This window comes from Pezoporus occidentalis, unplaced genomic scaffold (genome assembly GCF_034315485.1).
Source record: "Pezoporus occidentalis ecotype Australia unplaced genomic scaffold, CSIRO_AGI_Poc_V1 ctg38, whole genome shotgun sequence".
NCBI classification, from domain to species: domain Eukaryota; kingdom Metazoa; phylum Chordata; class Aves; order Psittaciformes; family Psittacidae; genus Pezoporus; species Pezoporus occidentalis.
This window is the reverse complement of record NW_026915702.1, coordinates 4,113,799-4,132,681: the sequence shown is the minus strand read 5'-3', so window position 1 is coordinate 4,132,681 and position 18,883 is coordinate 4,113,799. Positions and strand designations below refer to the sequence as shown.

At 34.8% G+C, this 18,883-nt stretch overlaps 1 protein-coding gene across 12 annotated transcripts in view; it reads right to left on the bottom strand.

The window, feature by feature from the left end:
* The window catches only part of CACNA2D1 (calcium voltage-gated channel auxiliary subunit alpha2delta 1), a 389,699-nt gene that overhangs the window by 44,457 nt on the left and 326,359 nt on the right, over window positions 1-18,883 (bottom strand). For 11 of the 12 annotated variants that reach the window (XM_062631969.1, XM_062631958.1, XM_062631960.1 and 8 more), the window contains exons 13-18: window positions 12,277-12,355; window positions 10,222-10,271; window positions 8,578-8,667; window positions 6,211-6,279; window positions 4,500-4,574; window positions 3,088-3,162 (exon numbers count right to left, since the gene is read on the bottom strand). In XM_062631969.1, coding sequence (XP_062487953.1) covers window positions 3,088-3,162; window positions 4,500-4,574; window positions 6,211-6,279; window positions 8,578-8,667; window positions 10,222-10,271; window positions 12,277-12,355 — 438 coding nt within the window. Of the gene's footprint in view, window positions 1-142; window positions 727-3,087; window positions 3,163-4,499; window positions 4,575-6,210; window positions 6,280-8,577; window positions 8,668-10,221; window positions 10,272-12,276; window positions 12,356-18,883 lie in introns of those variants that run through there. The other variant, XM_062631970.1, reaches the window with a different exon arrangement.

Sequence of the window (18,883 nt, the reverse complement as noted above, 5' to 3'; positions counted from 1 at the left end):
TGGGAAAAATAGATGGACATACACACAGACACACAAAGAAAATTGGCAGTAAATCATAACAGTAAGCATGTGTTTAAAATGTAACATAACTAACTACATAAACTTGAAAATGGAATTTTAAGCAGTTTAAAACTGTATTAAACTGACAGTTAAAAAAAAAGGGTTTCCTGTGTTATGCTTTGACATATTTTTCATGTGCAAATAAGAACAGGATCGGAAAGTTCTTAATGATTTTAATACGCTTTTGAATCTGCCTCATGTTAAATTTTCTCAGTTGGGTAAACAACTTTACAAGTTCTAAATTTCTAGGGGGCTTCTTTTCGTGAGATAATACTGCAAGACAGTTTCTCAAAACAATAGTTGTGTTGAACCAGTTGTGATTTGAGGTAACAGATTTTCAGAAAGAAAGCAGAAGACATTCAGAAGAAGGGATCACTGAAAGTATAATACACCCTCACCTCATCAAAGGTAAAGACGTACTTATGGTTTAGTCTACATCTATCGAAAAACTGCTGGCAAAGAGGGTTAAGAGGGTTTTTTGCTAATAAGTTAACAGCTACTAGGAGGTTCAACTAAAATTAATATGACACGTTAAAGAAAGTCCATGAGTTCTAAATATATCTGTCTTTGGAGTGTACCTTAGTTTTAAAACGTAGGTCTTGTATCAGTCTGAATAGCATGCACCACCCCAAACAAACTGGGAGTGAAAAAGTCTAGTCTTTGTAACTGTTAATAACAATAACAACAATAATAATTCATAGTCTTAATGACACATTTAAACATTATTCTACAACACAAAACATTACTTATAATTTTTTTTTTTTAATATAATCCAAATCAAACATTTGAACAGTATATGAAACCATCTCTGGACTTCTGTATCCTTTTAGGTTAGAAAACTATACAAAGAAACCATGACAATTAGTATCCTAATAACCCATTTCAGATTATTTAGTTGGGATGAACCAAGCTGTTCACTCTCTAACAAAGGTTCTTTATTCTTCAGGGTTACGAGTTTACACGGCAGTATAGTAACATATGCGAGATGAACAGAATCCATATCCATCAGTTTCTCACAAGATTGTGCCTAAAATGAAAATACTACATTGCTTTTATATTTTATAATTTTATATTTGATATTTTATACATGATATGTTATATTTTATATTGAATTATGTTAATTATACATTTTATATTCCTTCTGTTAGCAAAAAGGGAGCTTCATTTGTATATAAGAAAAAGGAATTAAAAATAGACTATTTGCCATGATGTGAATTTCTAATAATCTCTAATGAAGAAATGATTTGGTCAGCAATGATGCATATATTTGGCTCAGAATAATTCATCAAGTCATCAAATCAAAACTTTTTTTTTTTTTTAACACATGAAATCATTACGCATATATCCAGAAACTGAAGTTCTTCTAAATTATGAAGACTAAGGGTCAAAAGGGATATTTCAGCAACAGTTAAGATCAAGTTATTCGTTCTCTTCTTCAGAAGCATTTTTTTTCCTTTTTTCTTTTGTTACACACTTAGCAAAAGATATCAAACGTATTCATTACTTCACCAGGAAATTAATTCAAATAGTTACAAAGCTGACTTCCCCAAGCTTAAAAATATAATGAATCACTAAAGTATGCAGATGAATTCTTAATTTGTTTTCCTGCTTTTAAGAGTTAAGATGTTGAAGTAGTGAAAAGGAGGTATGCTATCCCTCTTGTAGGTATGATGTGACTTTCTGGTGAAGAGTCAAGACAGTTGCATGACCTAAAGGTCAATGACTTGCTACTATTCTGCTGCACGAACACAGGTGAGAGGAATAAAGTGATGGCTATGCATCCAGTTTACAAAAAGCAGTATTTCCATGACTAAAGGCAACAGACACAGGCTTCCATTACTTTAGAATTTTCTCTAAAGTGTACTGAGGGCTAAAAAACAACAGTAGAGTGACATCAAAGTTTTAAATCCTTACTACCTTCATTTGCCTGTCTATTGACAGCTTGCATTTATCTTAGACATACATTGCTCAAACCATCTTAACGAGCAATTTTAATATTGATAACTGAGTAACATGGATATATTGTTTGGTCTTCAATACTTACACTGATTCATTATTATTCCTAACTTAATGCCTGTAAATAATACATACAATTTATATTTAATATTAACCTTATGTTTGATATAATGTGTCATTTGATCACTACAAACTCAAGACATAAAATATGCTGAAATTACTTAAAATACAAGCATTATCAAATATTCCACTAAACAGACAACTGCTGGATATGGAGAATACCTTCACTAAAACAAAAATATCCATTCATTTTGAAATATCTCATCAAAGCCTGGAAGGCAAGTTATTTAAGAAGGAGTCACCACAAAGTCAGGACTACAGTTAATTGATATAAAAGCAGACTTAAGTCTTGGGTTTAAATTTTCCTGAAATTTGAGGACAGTCCTGTCCTAATCATATTTAGATAAAGATTTTATCTTTAAGGATGAAAGACTTTTTCAAGGTGACCTACTGAAAGATCTAGCATTGTGGGATGTAGTGCTTGGCTAGATCTATTCCCAGATCTATTTCAGCTCTGGTAAACAGAAAATAAACAAATAAATAAATACGAAAATGCAAGTAAAATACATTGAGTTTGCCCCTGATTTCTGCAAGTATGAAAGTTTCAATTTCTGAAATGAGAAAGCATCACAAAATAAGCATGTGCACTAGTAAACTCTTCGGTTTGCTTCAAGAGCATCTCGCAACACACTAGAAGTTCTTCACAACAATATTGCAGCTACCAGTAGCTGGCTTTATATTAATATGTAGTCTATTAAACCACTTATTTCTTATATAAAAATGTGAAATATACATATTTTGCATTTTATGGATAACCAAATTTCATACAAGCCAATGATGACCTTTGTCCTGACTAAATGGATTTGGATGAAGCCATAAATGCACCACAGATTTTCCTGACTTCCCCACAACTGAGAATTCTTTACTACTGCTCTCTGGCAGATCTTAGTTTCTGCAATTTCTGACAGTGTCCTCTTATTATAGTGAAATAAATTAGAACATTTTTCATACCTTTGGTTGGAGATTTGGATGAAGTAGCACATACCCATTAGGATCAATTGCAAAATAGTATCCATTTGGACAAAGCTGAAAGAAAGAAATGAAGTTTAGCATTATAAGGTTTTAAGTTTTCAAGCAATGGTCACATTGAAGAAAATACATTGTCTCAAGCATCATGAACTATATGAGATATTAACATAGAGAGGATAATTTCTTAATATTTATTCTTCTAGAATCATAATTTTGAAGAATAATTTTGGCTGATAGAACCTCTGGAGGTCACCTTTAGAGTACAACCACTCACTGTAAACTGAGCTAACTTCAAAATATGATCCAGCTTTGAAGCTGGACTAGGTTTCAAAGAGTCTTTGAATAACTCCACTGGTGATTCCACAATCTGCTTGTGTTTAATCACCCTCACAAAGATTTTTCTTTCCTATATCCAGTTGGAATTTCCATTGCCACCACTGTGTTGTTTGCCTCTTGTCTGCTGCTATAAACCTTCACGAAATGTCAACGTCCATCTTCTCTACAACTCCCATTAGGTAACCCATTAGGTTTCTTCTTCAGTCTGAACAAACCCATGTCTCTCAGCTTCTTCTCATACATTGTGCAGTCCAGCCCCCTTTGCCAACTTAGTGGCTCCACGCTGGACTCTGTCCAATACCTCAGTCTATTTCTCATGCTGAGGAGATCAAACCTGGACACATTATTTCTGATGCAGGTGTTCATTGCACAGTTGGTCTTCTTTGATGCAAGGGCACACTGCTAACTTATGTTCAGCTTGTCCCCCACCATGACCCCCAGGCCCTTTCCTGCCTTTTGAGGCAGTCTGTCCCAGCTTGTACTGAGGCATGGGATTATTCCATTCTAAATGCAGGATTCTGCATCTGCCTTCAGATAAATTCATGATGTTCCTTTGCTTCCTCAGCTGCTGTTTTCTACAGTACTAGCTATTTTCTTTGAAATCCCCTGGATAGATGTTTACATACATAAATCAATCATACTGAGTAGGCTACAGAGAGAAATGCATATTAAAGAACTTTTCTATAGCAAGATGTCCTATATAAATGCTAGTATTATTATTAGCTGAAACGATTGTGTACTCTAAACCTGTGGTAAGAACCAAGCACTCAACTGAAAACCAGTGCTTTAAGCTACAGGAAAATAATTATTTGGAATATATCCCCCAACATAAAAGTTGTCTTTACAGATGCATCTTGATGGACAATTCACACACAAACACATATATGGCTGGAGAGAAAACCATCAGAAAATCTACAACAATGGAAAAGAATATACGAAAAGAAGCCTGCTGGTATTTTGACACACATCCAGTCATTGCTGTACAACTAATGAAAGAGCATGAAGAGAAATCATACATAAATCATGCATAAAACAAACCACCAAAGCAAGCAACTTACCGTAAATCGGGGTGTCAGTTTTTTTATGTCCTCCAAAGAGACATCAACCCCCATCACTCCAAGAATCAGCTGATTCTGGTGAGATTCCAAAACATTAGACTATGTCTGACATATTTAGAATGCAGAATAACTGCAACAGTGAGTGAATTTTGATTTTGCTTTCATCTCTTGTTTGACAGATACACTTGAAAAGTTGCTTGTATGTGTCTATTCTAAATGTTTTAAATACTATCCAAGTGATTCAAAATAACATTCAATACATTCAGAATTTAGCACAGAATATGCTAATTGTTTATGAAAATGAATATGGATTTTTTCTGGATGAATAAACAATAAATGTAAGAACAAAACAGGTAAAAGCAAAAGCAATGCATTAATATTGCCAATAATGTAGATACTAAATTACTAGCACCAATATAGAGCTACTATTGCATGCTTAGGTTGGGCAATTAATAAGTGAGATCCCAAAACAATTACATACTTTTGGCTATGGTATAATGATGAATGAAAAAAACAAAACCAACCAAACAACAAAGCAAAATACTCAGTGACTCTAGCAATCATCAGCATTAGAAATCAGGGACTCAGGCACTACATTTGCTTCACTTGTAATTTATTTTCCCACTACAGAAAAGGAAGTTAGACCTTTATACAGTATCACCTGAATCCCTTCTCCTTATTAAATAAATTTGGAATAAGCACTGGAAGATGCATCTTGCAGTCTGTACCCTAAAGTTCAGGTAGAGATGTAAGTTGAGCATATTCAAGTTCTCTTGTTTCTCTGTATTAGACCATGGATGTTCTACTTCTCTGAAAGACATCTTTCGATATTCAGTAGTTGCTCACTTTGAAACCACAGTCAGTGAATCCCAAGCATTATCATGTAGATAAGACTATGAAACCTTTTTTTGTTGTTGTTGCTGTTTTATTTTTAAAGGGAAACTAAGAGAACTATTCTGAAAGTAAATAAAAGAAGTGGTAGTGATCAAATTTGTATTTATTCATTCTGAGTCTATGTAATATCTGAAAAACCACATCAAATACTTTCTTCTCTAGACTTCTGTATATTTTGACCTGGATGAAGAGGAGTACCACACCAAATGTACAGTATTATACTACACACTATAAGTCATATTCTAAGTATGATTTTTTAAAAAACAGCATTTTTATTTTGTGAAGAGGACATCAATTGATTCCATACCTGACAGTAATAGAGGTGGGCAATTGCATTTGTCTAATACCTAGATTTTAATCTAAGCACACAGTGCTATTTTCTATTATCATTACAATCAATTAGTTTAAATTCTCTACATTATTGCCATTTATCCTGAAATAGCTTCACCCTGTCACAGCTTCAAAGATTTGTAAAAAGTTTATCTAGGCATTCCTTTCTTGGCAAGGCCTGATTAATATAACAATCTACTTCCCATCTAGCAGTTAACACATTCCCACTGCCACCAGGTCACAGAGATAGATCAAGGAATATCATACCCTGAAACTCAGAATTACAAAAAGGGTAATTGCATTTTCTAGTTCTCTATCAGGTAACTAGAGATGACCCCTTTGTTTCTGAGGTACAAGACAAGCAAGTTGTAGAAAGGTCTATGGAAATACACATTATTCAAGGAGTTAGCATGAAATGTAAGTCAAATAACTGTTGTGGGGTTGTTTGTTTTTGTTTTCTTTTTTTGTGCTTTGATTAAGAGCTTACTATTTTCCCATTTTGTTCCTTGGTTAGATTGAAGACAGGTAGGGTTCCAGTAATCACAAGGCCCAGCTCCTAGGAAATGATCATATAGAGAAGAGAGAAAAAGACCTTTTAGTTAAATAACAAATACTGAACTATAAAACATTACAACAATCCAGGGATTACTGTATCCAAACACTAGAACTGTATCCAAACTAGAGTACTGACTTCTAGTTTGTAGAAACTTTAAAATACTTCATTGATTTTATGCATAGAAACTTAAAGGGTTTTTTGTGCTCATGCATTACTGAGAGTAATAAATTGTTTTTTTTTTAAGTAGATGGTGTACAAGAATGTAGGATATAATAGTTTAAAAAACACTACATGTGTTTACAGCTGTAGTACCCACTATACTAAAATCTCCAGATAGTAGGGGAAAAAAATAAAAAAAAAAAGGTGTGGGGGGAAGCCAAATCAAACTTAAAAACAGCAAATAGGTTCATCCATCAGGGAAAACTACTACTTTTCATATTATCACTTCTTTTCAATGGCTTGCAATAATGTCCTTCATCAGTTCTGCAAAATCATGTAGTCTCTTCAGGTACTGAGTCAAGGACTTACACTTATTTGGGAAGATAAAAGAAATTTGGTTTTCTTTTATGAACAGTCACAACTCAAAGCAGTATTCAGAAAAGCATCTTTAGATAGCCAGAAAAGTACTATCTTCCATTCTAAATATAAAGGGAGACTCCTACCTTGTCTTTTTATGCAAATGTTTGGGGTATATTTCAAATTTCATCCCTTCCCGCCCCCTCCCCCCCCAGATTCTTGCTCCTTCCATGTTATTTTAATGAATAAAGCAACCATATCCTTTTCTCCCTTTGTTTCATTAAAAAAAAAAACAACCTTATTAAACCACTTTAATGAAAGTCATTCTCCATTTGCCCAGTCTAATTTCACCTTTTTGAATTTTAAATCATTCTTCATGAACTTGTTTGTTAAGCAAAAGGCGATGAGATCAGAGTAATGTTACAAGCAAGTCAAAGAAAAGGAGAAGTGGACTTGTTAAGAGAATAAGAGAAGCAGGAAATGGAGATAAATCAGAAGAAAATATATAACAGGATATTTTTAGAAGGAGCATTGAAGAGATAGATAACAAAATGGAGGGGTATGTACGGGGGATAATACCCTCTCCCCCTCAAAAAATAATGAGAGGACAATAATCATGAATAAGTTATAATAAAATTATATACACACAAACACATATATAACAGGTGAATGGAGAAAAGCTTGAAGGAAAGACTGAATGAACCCACTAAAACTATAAAGTTACATAGAGAAGTCTGCAGCTACCACAAGTTTTACTTCATTAAAGAGATATGTTTCTATTCCACTTACAAATTTAGCTTTGGCTTTACAACAGGATATGTATAGAATATATGAACTTTCATCATAACATCCTTTATGTTTCCAGTAAGTACCTCAACAGTAACCGAGGAAACATGGTTAATGAACTTCTGGCCATTGAAATTCCAAGAAAAACTAGCTCCTCTGAGTCACATTCATGATGTGTTGATAAAAAATTTTCAGTAACTCTGTCTGAGTGGAAGAAGCAGATTTTGACATTGGCATTAGATGACCATGTGAACTTGGATAAATGCATGATTCCAGATGACATTTTTGTGGTAATTTTTGCCTAGTTAGAATTACTCAAAAGGAGGTTATCTAGAGCAACAGATTCGATTGCTGCTAATAATACTTTGCATTTTGTAGTTTCCTTAATATGTTTGTTTTACAAGACTGAAGGGATAAATTCACCAGTAAGGAAATAATTTCATATATCTTTTTATTTCCCCACTATATACACTGCTCAATTAAAAATAAAAACATTACCTTGAGGAAGCAAGTAATTACAATAATCATAATAGTTTAAAGACCCAAGTTCAAAATCTGTACAAATACCTAGTAACAGTGACAGATTTCATTCTGCGTGGAATACTCTTTTTGAGGGGGGGATGTGAGATTAAAAAGTAAGAACTCCTCACCAGTAACATAGCAAATAAACTCTACTGCAGCAAAGGCACAGAGCTAGAAAACTATTTGGTTCCTTTTTCTTTTATTAAGTTGAGGGCAAGAATGAGCTACACTTAAAGATCTATGTCTAGGATAAATTGCTTTCCTCTGTTAAAGTTTAAGATGCTTAGGAGGATACTAAGTGTGAGTAATGAGCAGCACGTTAGAAACAGCAGTTCAGGAAATTGTACACATGCTTGAAAGGCAAGAATATGATGCTTGGAACTGTAGGAAATTTAGCCATCAGGACTGTGGAAAATGAAACAGTTACTGGTCTGCTAAGATTCGCACTTTACTAGAGGTAAACACAGATCATACCAGAGCATCCAGATAGACATTTGTCCATTGGACTTGTTTGGCCTTCTCCCCAGCTAAAACCATTGGTCTGCCCAAAACATCCAGATATTCCTGCCAGAAAGTGTAATAAATTCATCAGAAGGCAGTTATTAGATCAAAGTCCAGAAATAGCATAAAAAATAAACAATAATGACATAAAAACAATTAAAAGATAAAAAATAAAAAGGGTAAAAATTCACCACCAATATAGGAGTAATATTTAATGACTTCTTTAAAACTGTACTACCCAACAATTCAGTCTTCAGTTTTTAGTATCTACTGACAAGGTAATTCCTCTGTCACAGCCTCAGTTACATGGATCTTGCACATCCATAACCACTGTTCTCTTTCCACAATGTGAGAATTCCGACTATTTTTTCCCAAAATTAATTGCTAATGACATAATGAAATTACAAGCGCACTGCAGAACCTTCAATCGGTAAGAGAGTGGGCAATGGAGAGTGAGAGGTTTAACAGCTGGTTATGTTAAGCTCCTACAGCGATAACTTGCACAACTTCTAATGAAACAAAAAAAAAAACCAGAATCATAAAACCTCATTGTCCCTGCTTTCCTTGAGTCTGGGAGTACAGCTAAAGCTGGTGACCTTATGAGATGTCACACTTCTAGTCTGGTTTGGGAGTGGATGCCCTCAAACTTGTTTCAGTCTTCAACCTTCTCTATTTGTCTGATCACGTTAGGGATATTTCTTGCCAGACACTATCTGGAAGAGTTTAAAAGAATTAAAGATCTCTTGTGGAAGCCAAAAAGAGGACTCTCATTTCCTGCCCAAAAATGTCATGCCTGGCCTTGGAAGGACAAAGAACTGCTGTGGCACTTCCCTGGTTTTCTGGACGTGTGAATACATGGACTTTCAAACAACTACCCTGTCGGTTTGTATCACATCATATAATGCCCAAGTCCTGTGCCCTTAATTATCTACACGTCTGCTTAAAATGTTCCTGCATCCTTTTTGATGGAAAAAAAAAAAAAAGCTCTGTTTCTCCCAGACTGGTTGGATCAGCCCAGGAATCAATCCTATTGTACCAGGTCACTGCTTCTGCCCAGCTGAATTCAGATGCCCTAGCAGGGCTGTGCCTTCACAGCCTTCTCCATATCATGTGGAGAAGCAAAGCAAGTATGGCAGGAGACAGACTACTATGAATGTCTAGACACACTATAAAAAATTACTAGGTTTGTATAACTTTATAACAAAATTGCTGCTATGTCTTAACATCAAAGAGTGACCATGTAAGGCCAGGAGAAAAACTGAGTTCAAAGCAGGGGTCTGCAGGATACACATCACTTCAAATGCTGCTGGGTGCACAAGGTCAGGGTGCTATAGAGCATGCTAGTGTGGCTAGTATGCATGCAAGCTACTGTGGGCCAGCTAGCAAGGGAAACAGGAATCACATCTTAATTTGGCTCAATGCAACCACTAAAAAAGAAAATAAATGAGAATAACTTAAGAGAATAATCCTTTCACATGTACAAGGAAACCTTAATTTTTTTTTTCCCCCTGTTCATAATGTGTTGTATACAGAGGCAAATTGCAACAGATTTAAAAAACAGGAGTTACTACGCTTCTTTGTGTTGTAACTGCAACTGGATTTGACCAACATACTTACCTGGGTGTTTATTCTTATGGCTCCAATGGACGGAATTTCATAATAATAACCTGAAATTTTGAATAGAAATAAACCCATCTTACTATAATATATAGTCTCTTGAGTAACTTAATTAATCTGGTAATTTCTAATTTAATGTTTATAGAAAATAAGGAATAATTTTCTAGTAGATGCCACCACATGTGGCCACATATGGTGGGTCACCAAACTGTATAAGCCAAGCTAGTTACTTTTAAGCACTGAGATGTGTTTCTTTTGTATGTTTTATTTAAAGCTGAGATAACATGCTGAATTTATACTCCTGAATTCCCAGTTACTCTCATGTGCAAGTATATTTAATGGTCATTTTAATACGTTGTGACGACAACATAATTATATGCTGAACACATATAGAAATGCAAGTAGAGCTACAGTCTGCCACAACAGTACTCACACTATAAAAATATCAGGTACTCTGTGGAAAGAATGAAAGAATCTAATGTGTATTTCTTCTAACTAAACAACAGAAATGTTTTTATTCAGCACAGACTCTATCACTTATTTGTTTGAATTAAAAATATTGTCCATATGCACCAAATAAGAGTGAGGACAGGTACTGAGATCCAGCTTCAAACCAAGTAAATCAAATTGGAAGGAAAGTTTGGAGGACTGGAGAAGTTAGAGTCTTGAGGTTTGTCATTTACTTTGCTGTAAACAATGTGCGATTTGATAATAAATTAAAGATTTTAATTAAGGAAAAACAAAACTTTGCTTCTTTGGATGTTCAAACAAATAATCACATCAGTTTTGGACAGAAGATTATGATCATTTTGCCTCAATAAAATGACAGAGATGACATAGGTGGGTGGTTCTGCTTTAAACCAGGCGGTCCTCATTTGTTTTAAAACAATGGAGTTCACATGCACATAGTATTCAGCAATACAAAGATGTGAGACAAAAAAATCCCTGTTCAAGAAACCCCTCATTGATTTTCTGTAATTATTTGACAATACAATCCGCTCTTCATGAAGTTGTAGTATCTTCTGCATAACCTTCCAGCACGTGGAGCGGCTCATGAGGCTACAGTACATATGCTGTTCCTACAGGATACACTCTGTATGATTTTTTTCTGTACCTCTTCCTTTCTCTTATCTGTGGTTTATGTTAATGTCATGCCTGAGAACTGTATCTTAATCTCCTTCCCTACAGCCTAAATTTTCAAGATCCCTTGAAAACTATCTCACCTCTCACCTCTTGCTTCTCACTGGTTTGTAAAGTACTTCCACATTTTCAGCCAGGCCTGGAAATTGCTCTGTTTAAAATATTGACAATATTGTTTGATAATTTCTCTGTTTTGCATGTATCTTTTATCTCTTGTTCCATAGTTATAGTGTAACTTATTTGAGACACCTCTTCCTCACACTCTTTTTTTAATATTTCTGATGACATTTTTCATACAGAAATTTTAGGAGAAAACATTTTACTTCCTTACTTTCACCTTTTTTAATTTTTTTCTAAATTAAGATATAGTTTCAGGATAAAATTAAAAACTGTAAGATGCTCTTAGAATCTGAGAAATAACAACAAGAACCATTTTGATATTTTCATCAAAAAGGGAAAAAATAAATCATGTCATCTGGTCCCTTGTAAGTTTTGGAGAAAAACAGAAAGAAACCCAAGCAGCCAACCAACCAAACAAAAAATCCCTTTGTCCAGACCTCTTAATATAAACCAGCTTTACTTAATTTCTTATCTGTCATCACTTTCATCTTTTCATAGATGACTATTACAAGATTTCTCAGAACTGAACCATAACATCTTATTATCATGAAAAATACTGTGATTTTTTTCTTACAATATAAAGTTTTAAATAAATAGGAAATAAATATGCAGGCTTATTTTTTACATCTGTATATATATTCATCTGCACATTATTTCATTAAACTTTTTTATTAATACAATAAAGCTAAAAAAGCAGTCTGAAAACAAAAAAACAACTGTAATTTTTAGAGAATAATAAAGATATCACCTGTCCAAAGCTCCAGCAAAGAACAGTCTTAAAGAAAAACACAGTACCTTTATTTTCACAGGCCATCCACTGTATAGGTCCTTTGTCATAATTATGCTGACCAACAGAAAATGTGAACACACGTACCTATGCAAGGTAGAAACCAATGCATATAACTTAATTACATGTCATTAACTAGCTGTGACTCTCCAGTTGATGATACTTAGGTTTTTCATACATCTCAACAGAAAAAAGACAACTGTGAAGTTTCCATTTTTTATCATCATAATAGATACACCGTTATTATGATAGTTTATGCATTCCTATTAATTGGTCCATGAAGTAGAACTCAAGAAGAATGTTCTTTCATACATCTTTCATACTTCAAAGCTCTTAAATTGGTTACCATCCATGAAACAGTTTTGTTTGTTTTTTTTTTTCCCTTAAGGTGGCAATTATATCTTTTCAGGTTTTGTTAAGTTAGTTGATATAATCTCCTATCAATATTAGATGCAGTAGAAATCAAAACAGTTCAAAGAAGGAAATAATTTCAGGAACAGCAACAAAAAAAAAAAAGAAATTCAGGTATCACAGAAAAATATTCAGACTTTCAGTCTTTTTCATGTAAAATCATTAAGTTAGTTCAACAAAATTTCATAGAAGGCTAAGCTTCAGATATTTAACTTTAACCTCTTGATATTCATTACAGCTATGTGCATTATAAGCGCAATTCTGTTTAGACAATGCAACTCCAGTCTATCTCAGCAACTGAGGTGAGACAATGCTTCAGAAGAATTTACCAAATTCTGTTCAAGTTTTGCACTGAAAACAGGCTTTTTTGGTTAAAATTATTTTCCATGAAAGTTATTTTATTTGAAAAAAAAAAACCCCAACCTTGTATTGCTGTATAAATATTAAAAGTCCCACAATACACAGAAAAAAATACCAATATTATGTTTCGGCGTCTGGCTAAATAAATATTTTGCTCCAAAGCTGAGCATTTCTGTGAAAGATGGGAATGATAATTTCCCAACAGTTTTAATAAGCTGTTCACTGTTATCCTGTCCCTCAGCAGGAATGTCCAAGGACCAGACTGCTTTTCCGTTTCAGGCATCTCTTCCTTTATGGATCTTTAATGTTACCACTTCACTTTACATATCACATATCGTGACTGAATTCCTTTCTATGAAACTTGATGACTATGTTTAAAACATAACACAACTGATTTGCATGCAGCTTATGACTCAGTAATAAGGCAATGTTGTCTTTAAACAACATTCACAATATAAAACCGCAGACTCCTTGTAAACTACTGACCATTTTTCTTTTTTTTAAATTATTACTTATAGAAACTCTCATCACATTATTTAGCATGTGCAATTACTACCTATACCTTCATTTGTCAAATAAGCAACAAAAATGTGACATAATCAGAGCACATGTATTAACCAAGAGCTGCAGGAATAGCTCCACATCATCAATCAGCAACTAGCAAATGGTGAAACTTTATTAGTTTTGACCCCTATATGCAAGAAGGGTGAATAAAGCTTTGCGCTACCTGTCATTTTTAATTAACAGCATGTTTTGGTTTGCTTTATTCATCCAAGCCCCTTTTTTCTACAATTAAAAGCAGGATTAAAGCAACTATTCTGTTGCACTGAATGCTGATTCAGGTGTTTGAGTTTTCTTAAAATACAGAGAAAATCTGAAGTTTTTCTCTTTTAAAAACTAATAAAACTATCCCATACAGGGTTGTTTCTCAACAATGACTCAAGCCAATTAACACTCCTAGTTACACAGAGTGGTAAGGAATGACTGTATATGTGATAAGATTTTGTTCTCGTAGTTTATATGGCCAGAGACATGAAAAAAATGCCTTCTATTATCTTGAAAATATCAGTATTCATAGTGTGAACATGACTTCACCTGATCTGCCTACATCTCATTTACTTTTTTAATACTGTATCACATAAATTCAAGTTACATTTGCCATCCCCTGTCTATTCTCGACCTCTTTTACAAAATGTCAGCTATAACTCTTTTAATGGATCTTTCTGTTTCTATGTAACTACTATTTATTTTTTCTAAGCTGAATATCACAATATTATTTTCTATTGGTATCTCTCAGTTCACAAGGTCCCTGCCTACTATATTTCTGTTCTTTATTTAGCGCTCACCAGTGCTAGTGATGAGTCTAGTCTAGTGTCCCCTGAACACTTGATTCAAAATACATTCTTCTCAAAAATTATGGTGCAATAAGAAAACCCCACAAAGCCTTTAGTTAAATAGTTGAGTGACCTGATGTCTCTTTTGGATTAAAAGTAACTAATTAAGTTAAAACAGAGTCATGTGGATTTGCTAGTGTGTGTGTATAAAACACGAGTCAATTAGACTGTACGGTCTAGCATTTGATCTCAAATGTAAAAAATGAAACACTGCATTGGATTCAAGTTGTGAAATTGTATGTAATTTAGGGAAGAGAAGCAGCATGTTAAATCTGCAACAAATCTATAAAGAATTTAGAATTTAAATTATTGACAACAAGCAGAGGACAATATATTTGATTTACTGTTCCTTGGATAATTAACAGAGATAAAGAACTGCAATGAAAATTGGAGGTTTTAATTGTTACATGGTTTGGCAAGAGGGTGGAACATTCAAAAGAGTTTTCTTTTTCCTATTGCCTCATCTGGTATTGAGTAGAATGACAGACCAGCTGGAAAAATGAGTCAGCAAGTCAAATTAAACAAGCCAATTTTAGCAAAAAAACATGTTCTGTGCTAACATTTTCTGTGACAGGACCCAGAGTCAGCCAAAGGACTGAGACCCATCTGTCTATACCTCTTCCTTATAGATATCACGCCAAAGAGACAAAGGGTTTTTAAACTAAAAAAGACTGATTCAATTACATCTAATAGGAAATATATGACTGAGAACACTTGGAGCAACTAGATCAGAGGCACTGGATATGAGCACCTTTCCCTTTGCCTGTCCTTCCTTTTAAGTTTGGTTACCAACGAAGTTGATTTCCAAGTTGAAGCAAACTGCCAAGTACTCTTTGATCCCAAAAAGTTGTTTTTCATCACCACCAAAGCCTGTTTATTTCTTCTCCGTGCTTCTCTGAAGCCTGTTCGGTTCTGCATAAACTACAGGTTCCTGGGTCCTTTGGCTATGACTTGTTCTCAACCACCTACACCAGAGGACCCACATTTCTGTCCCCCAAACTTTTTCCCCGGAAAGTGCAGCCTTGCCTCCATAAAAGGGAGGTCCATTTATCCTTTTCATAAAGAAGCAAATCAATAAAAAAACAATGGAAGAGTCAGAAAAAAAATCTGTCATTCTGATTTTCAATGGATCTATTGGAAGTGAAGTACTCTAGAAACTCATCCCCCTAGAATGGAAAACAAGAGATGAGCAACAGGCTGCTCTGCCAGCCCAGTCTTGAAACTGTTCTGAAATATGAAAGTTCTAATTTCTACCACTGAGAGTTCAAGTCCAGAACTGTGTTAGTTCTGTCAGGAATATATCATGTGCTGGTAATGGGTAGCTAATTATCTGTACTTTTCTCACTCTGAAACTAATCTTGGAGAGAAAACACAAAAACTTTTATTCTTTGTATTATTCATTTCCTGTAAATAGGAGAGCAATGTACTTAATAACAAGCAAAACAAGTGTAGAATGAATGTAAGGACAGTCAGACAGGCAGCACAGGCTGTCCAGAGATTGTAAAGCCTGCCTCCTTTGGGGTTTTAAAGACCGGACTAGATAAAGCTGATCTTATTCCTGACATTGGAATAGAGACCTCAGTAGGCCCCTTGCATCCTGACTCATCCTAGGATTCTACGAAGGATATTGAAGGAAAACAAGCAAATATCCAACTCCTAATGAGAGGAAGTGGTAGACAAAAAAAGAGAGCTACAGAAAATAGAGGAAGTAGTACTGTATTGAAGAAAACTGCCTTACTATATAATGAATTTTATTTTTATTTTGTATTTCTCCCTACCAGAAAAAGCTCATAAAAAACAAGGTGAGTAGAAGGATTCTGACTGCTACAGATATTAGGGGGACACTGGCACTCCAGTGAGAAATGAAGAACCATTAAAAGGTTGCTTTCCCTACTGACCTCAGTTGCTTTTTACTTATCCTATTTCTTCATTTTGCTATTGGTATAAAACAAAGATTAAATTAGACTCTTCCTTTGAGTTTATCATGTTATGAATATTACAGAAAATTAACAGCTTGAGTGAAGTTAACTGGAAGTGGTAACTAAGCACCAAATCACACTCATAATTCAGAACACTACCTATATGTGTAGGAAATAATTGTAAGCCTATTAAAGTTTGAGGAGCTACAACCACTCTGCAAGCAGTTCAGAGTGGATGAACATGCATCTTTTTTGACAGATAAATTATGTGTCTTGAATTCTGTGTTGCTGCAGGAGAGAGCTCACAATAACCAGTTATGTGCATCTTTTCATTTCTTTGTTTAGGAGGAGATAAACTGACTTTTTGGGATATAGATATTTCTATCAGATATCAAGAGAGCTACACAATTAATTTACTCAAGTAGATGTACGCAAGATGGATCCCATCATTTTATGTCTATCATGTAAAAATAGCAGGAGTGCTTGACCACAAGAAACTGAATCAAAACCTGGTCTCATCATGGAACTTCACTTTTCATGATAACAGTATGACTTCAGAGTATTTTAATCAGGCCTTTGTAACTTCAAGTAAAGATTCGCAGATAATTGCTTTTACTATCCACCAAGAGAAGCTGTAATAGAAAGGGATAAATAAATCAGTAGTTTCAACATGATCCAGGAAATTATTTTTCCCAATGCTGTGTTTATAGATTATCAGATGTGACGATTGTTTGAAGTTTATACTTAATAGATATAATTCTGAAATAGGGCAATATACAAAGCCTATTTTGCTGAATAAAGTCATAAAACTGATTTTCTATATTCCATTATGCACTCTGTCTTCTAAATCCCTTGTACATACAGCTTTCAAACCACTTAATCATTTTGCTGCTTTTTTGCCATAGATCAGGGAATTGTTAAGTGGTTTTCAAACTGCCACAGTTAAAACTATGAATGCACTTTTTGCCTTACCATCTTTACATCTGTGGCAGAAATCTGAAGATGATTTCGGATTCTGCTGTGAACTAACTAAGACCAGAAAGCATTTATGACCTATTTGAACTGAGAACTGAACTTCAGAGGATGATCTGAAAACCCTACATAGTCATTAGCAAACCACTGGGATTAGCCACAAGGAAGCACAAAATGCAGTTTCACTTAAATTCTGGTCCATAACCTGTCACGATGAACTACTGTATTCAAGACATCCAAGGATGCAGTTCTGAACCATTTGGGTTTTATCTATAAAGGTAAAGTAGTTCTTTTTTCCCTGAGAAGCACAGGAACAAGAGAAATAGTTCTGTGTTTAACAGCAGGAGTAACACAACAATGTGTTGGAGTGAAGCTTGAGGCTATCTTTATGCAGTAAATAAAATGGGACATAACCCATTTTCTGTCTCAGGCCATGAGGTCAAGTAGCACAGCATGGTTCACATCTTTACAGCTAAATTATGTGCTCCAGGCCCTTCACCAGCTTTCTTGCCCTTCTCTGGTCTCGCTCCAGCACTCTCTTATAGTGAAGGCCCCAGAACTGAACACAGGATTAGAGGTGCAGCCTCACCAGTACAGGGAGATGATCACTGCCCTGGCCTTGCTGGCCACACTATTGCTGACACAGGCCAGGATGCCATTTGCTTTCTTGGCTGCCTGGGCACCAGCTGCTCATGTTCAGCGACCATCAATCAGCACCCCAAGTCCTTTTCTGCTAAGCAGATTTCCAGGCACTCTTCCCCAAGCCTGTAGCATTATATTTTGTTATAAAATCTTTTGAGAAGAGGCCCTGGCTCATGTTACCCCCTGAACTGAGCCCAGACATAGTTCAAAAGAGCCAATTGCCACAGGCCAAGAACCATACTGTTGGGTCTGTGAACAATTAAACACTATGGATAATTGTGGACATTTCTCCAGCCTCCACCCTGCTCTTGTATTTACTGAAGGAGAAAAACCCACATGGAAACCGATGAGAATTTAGCTGTCAAATATTTAGATACAAAGATAATATCAGGCTGGACTTCTCTGAATTTATAAGGACTTAAAGAAAGTATTAATATGTTTGATAAAACACCTGCTTGAGTGTTTCCATAATTGATTCCTCCTATGCTCTGATTCAGCAAGGCATTTAACTATGCAAGTAGTATCCTTGGCATAAATAGAAAAATGCTTTAACTGAGATTAACAGTCCAAGTCCTTGGAACTACTTTTCTAGACGTTTATTCACAGTTAATTATTTTGCTCAGGCTTTCCATGTATGTATGGAGTCTTCTCTATCATTAATATCTTTCATTCACTACAATTCAAACTTCAAGCTGCAATGCTAACTTATGAATTCATAGCCTAATTATAGTCTGTGTAATTATAGTTTAATAAAGAAAGGAAATAATGACACCAAAAATTAGCTCACATTACGAACTAATGTTAATACTTGTATCACAAAATAAAAAAGACCAAAAATTTATTACATGTTAAGAGATTATTGAAGAATCTCACTTGCTTTGGACATGATTCTGATTAATGATAACGTGGGCCCAAAA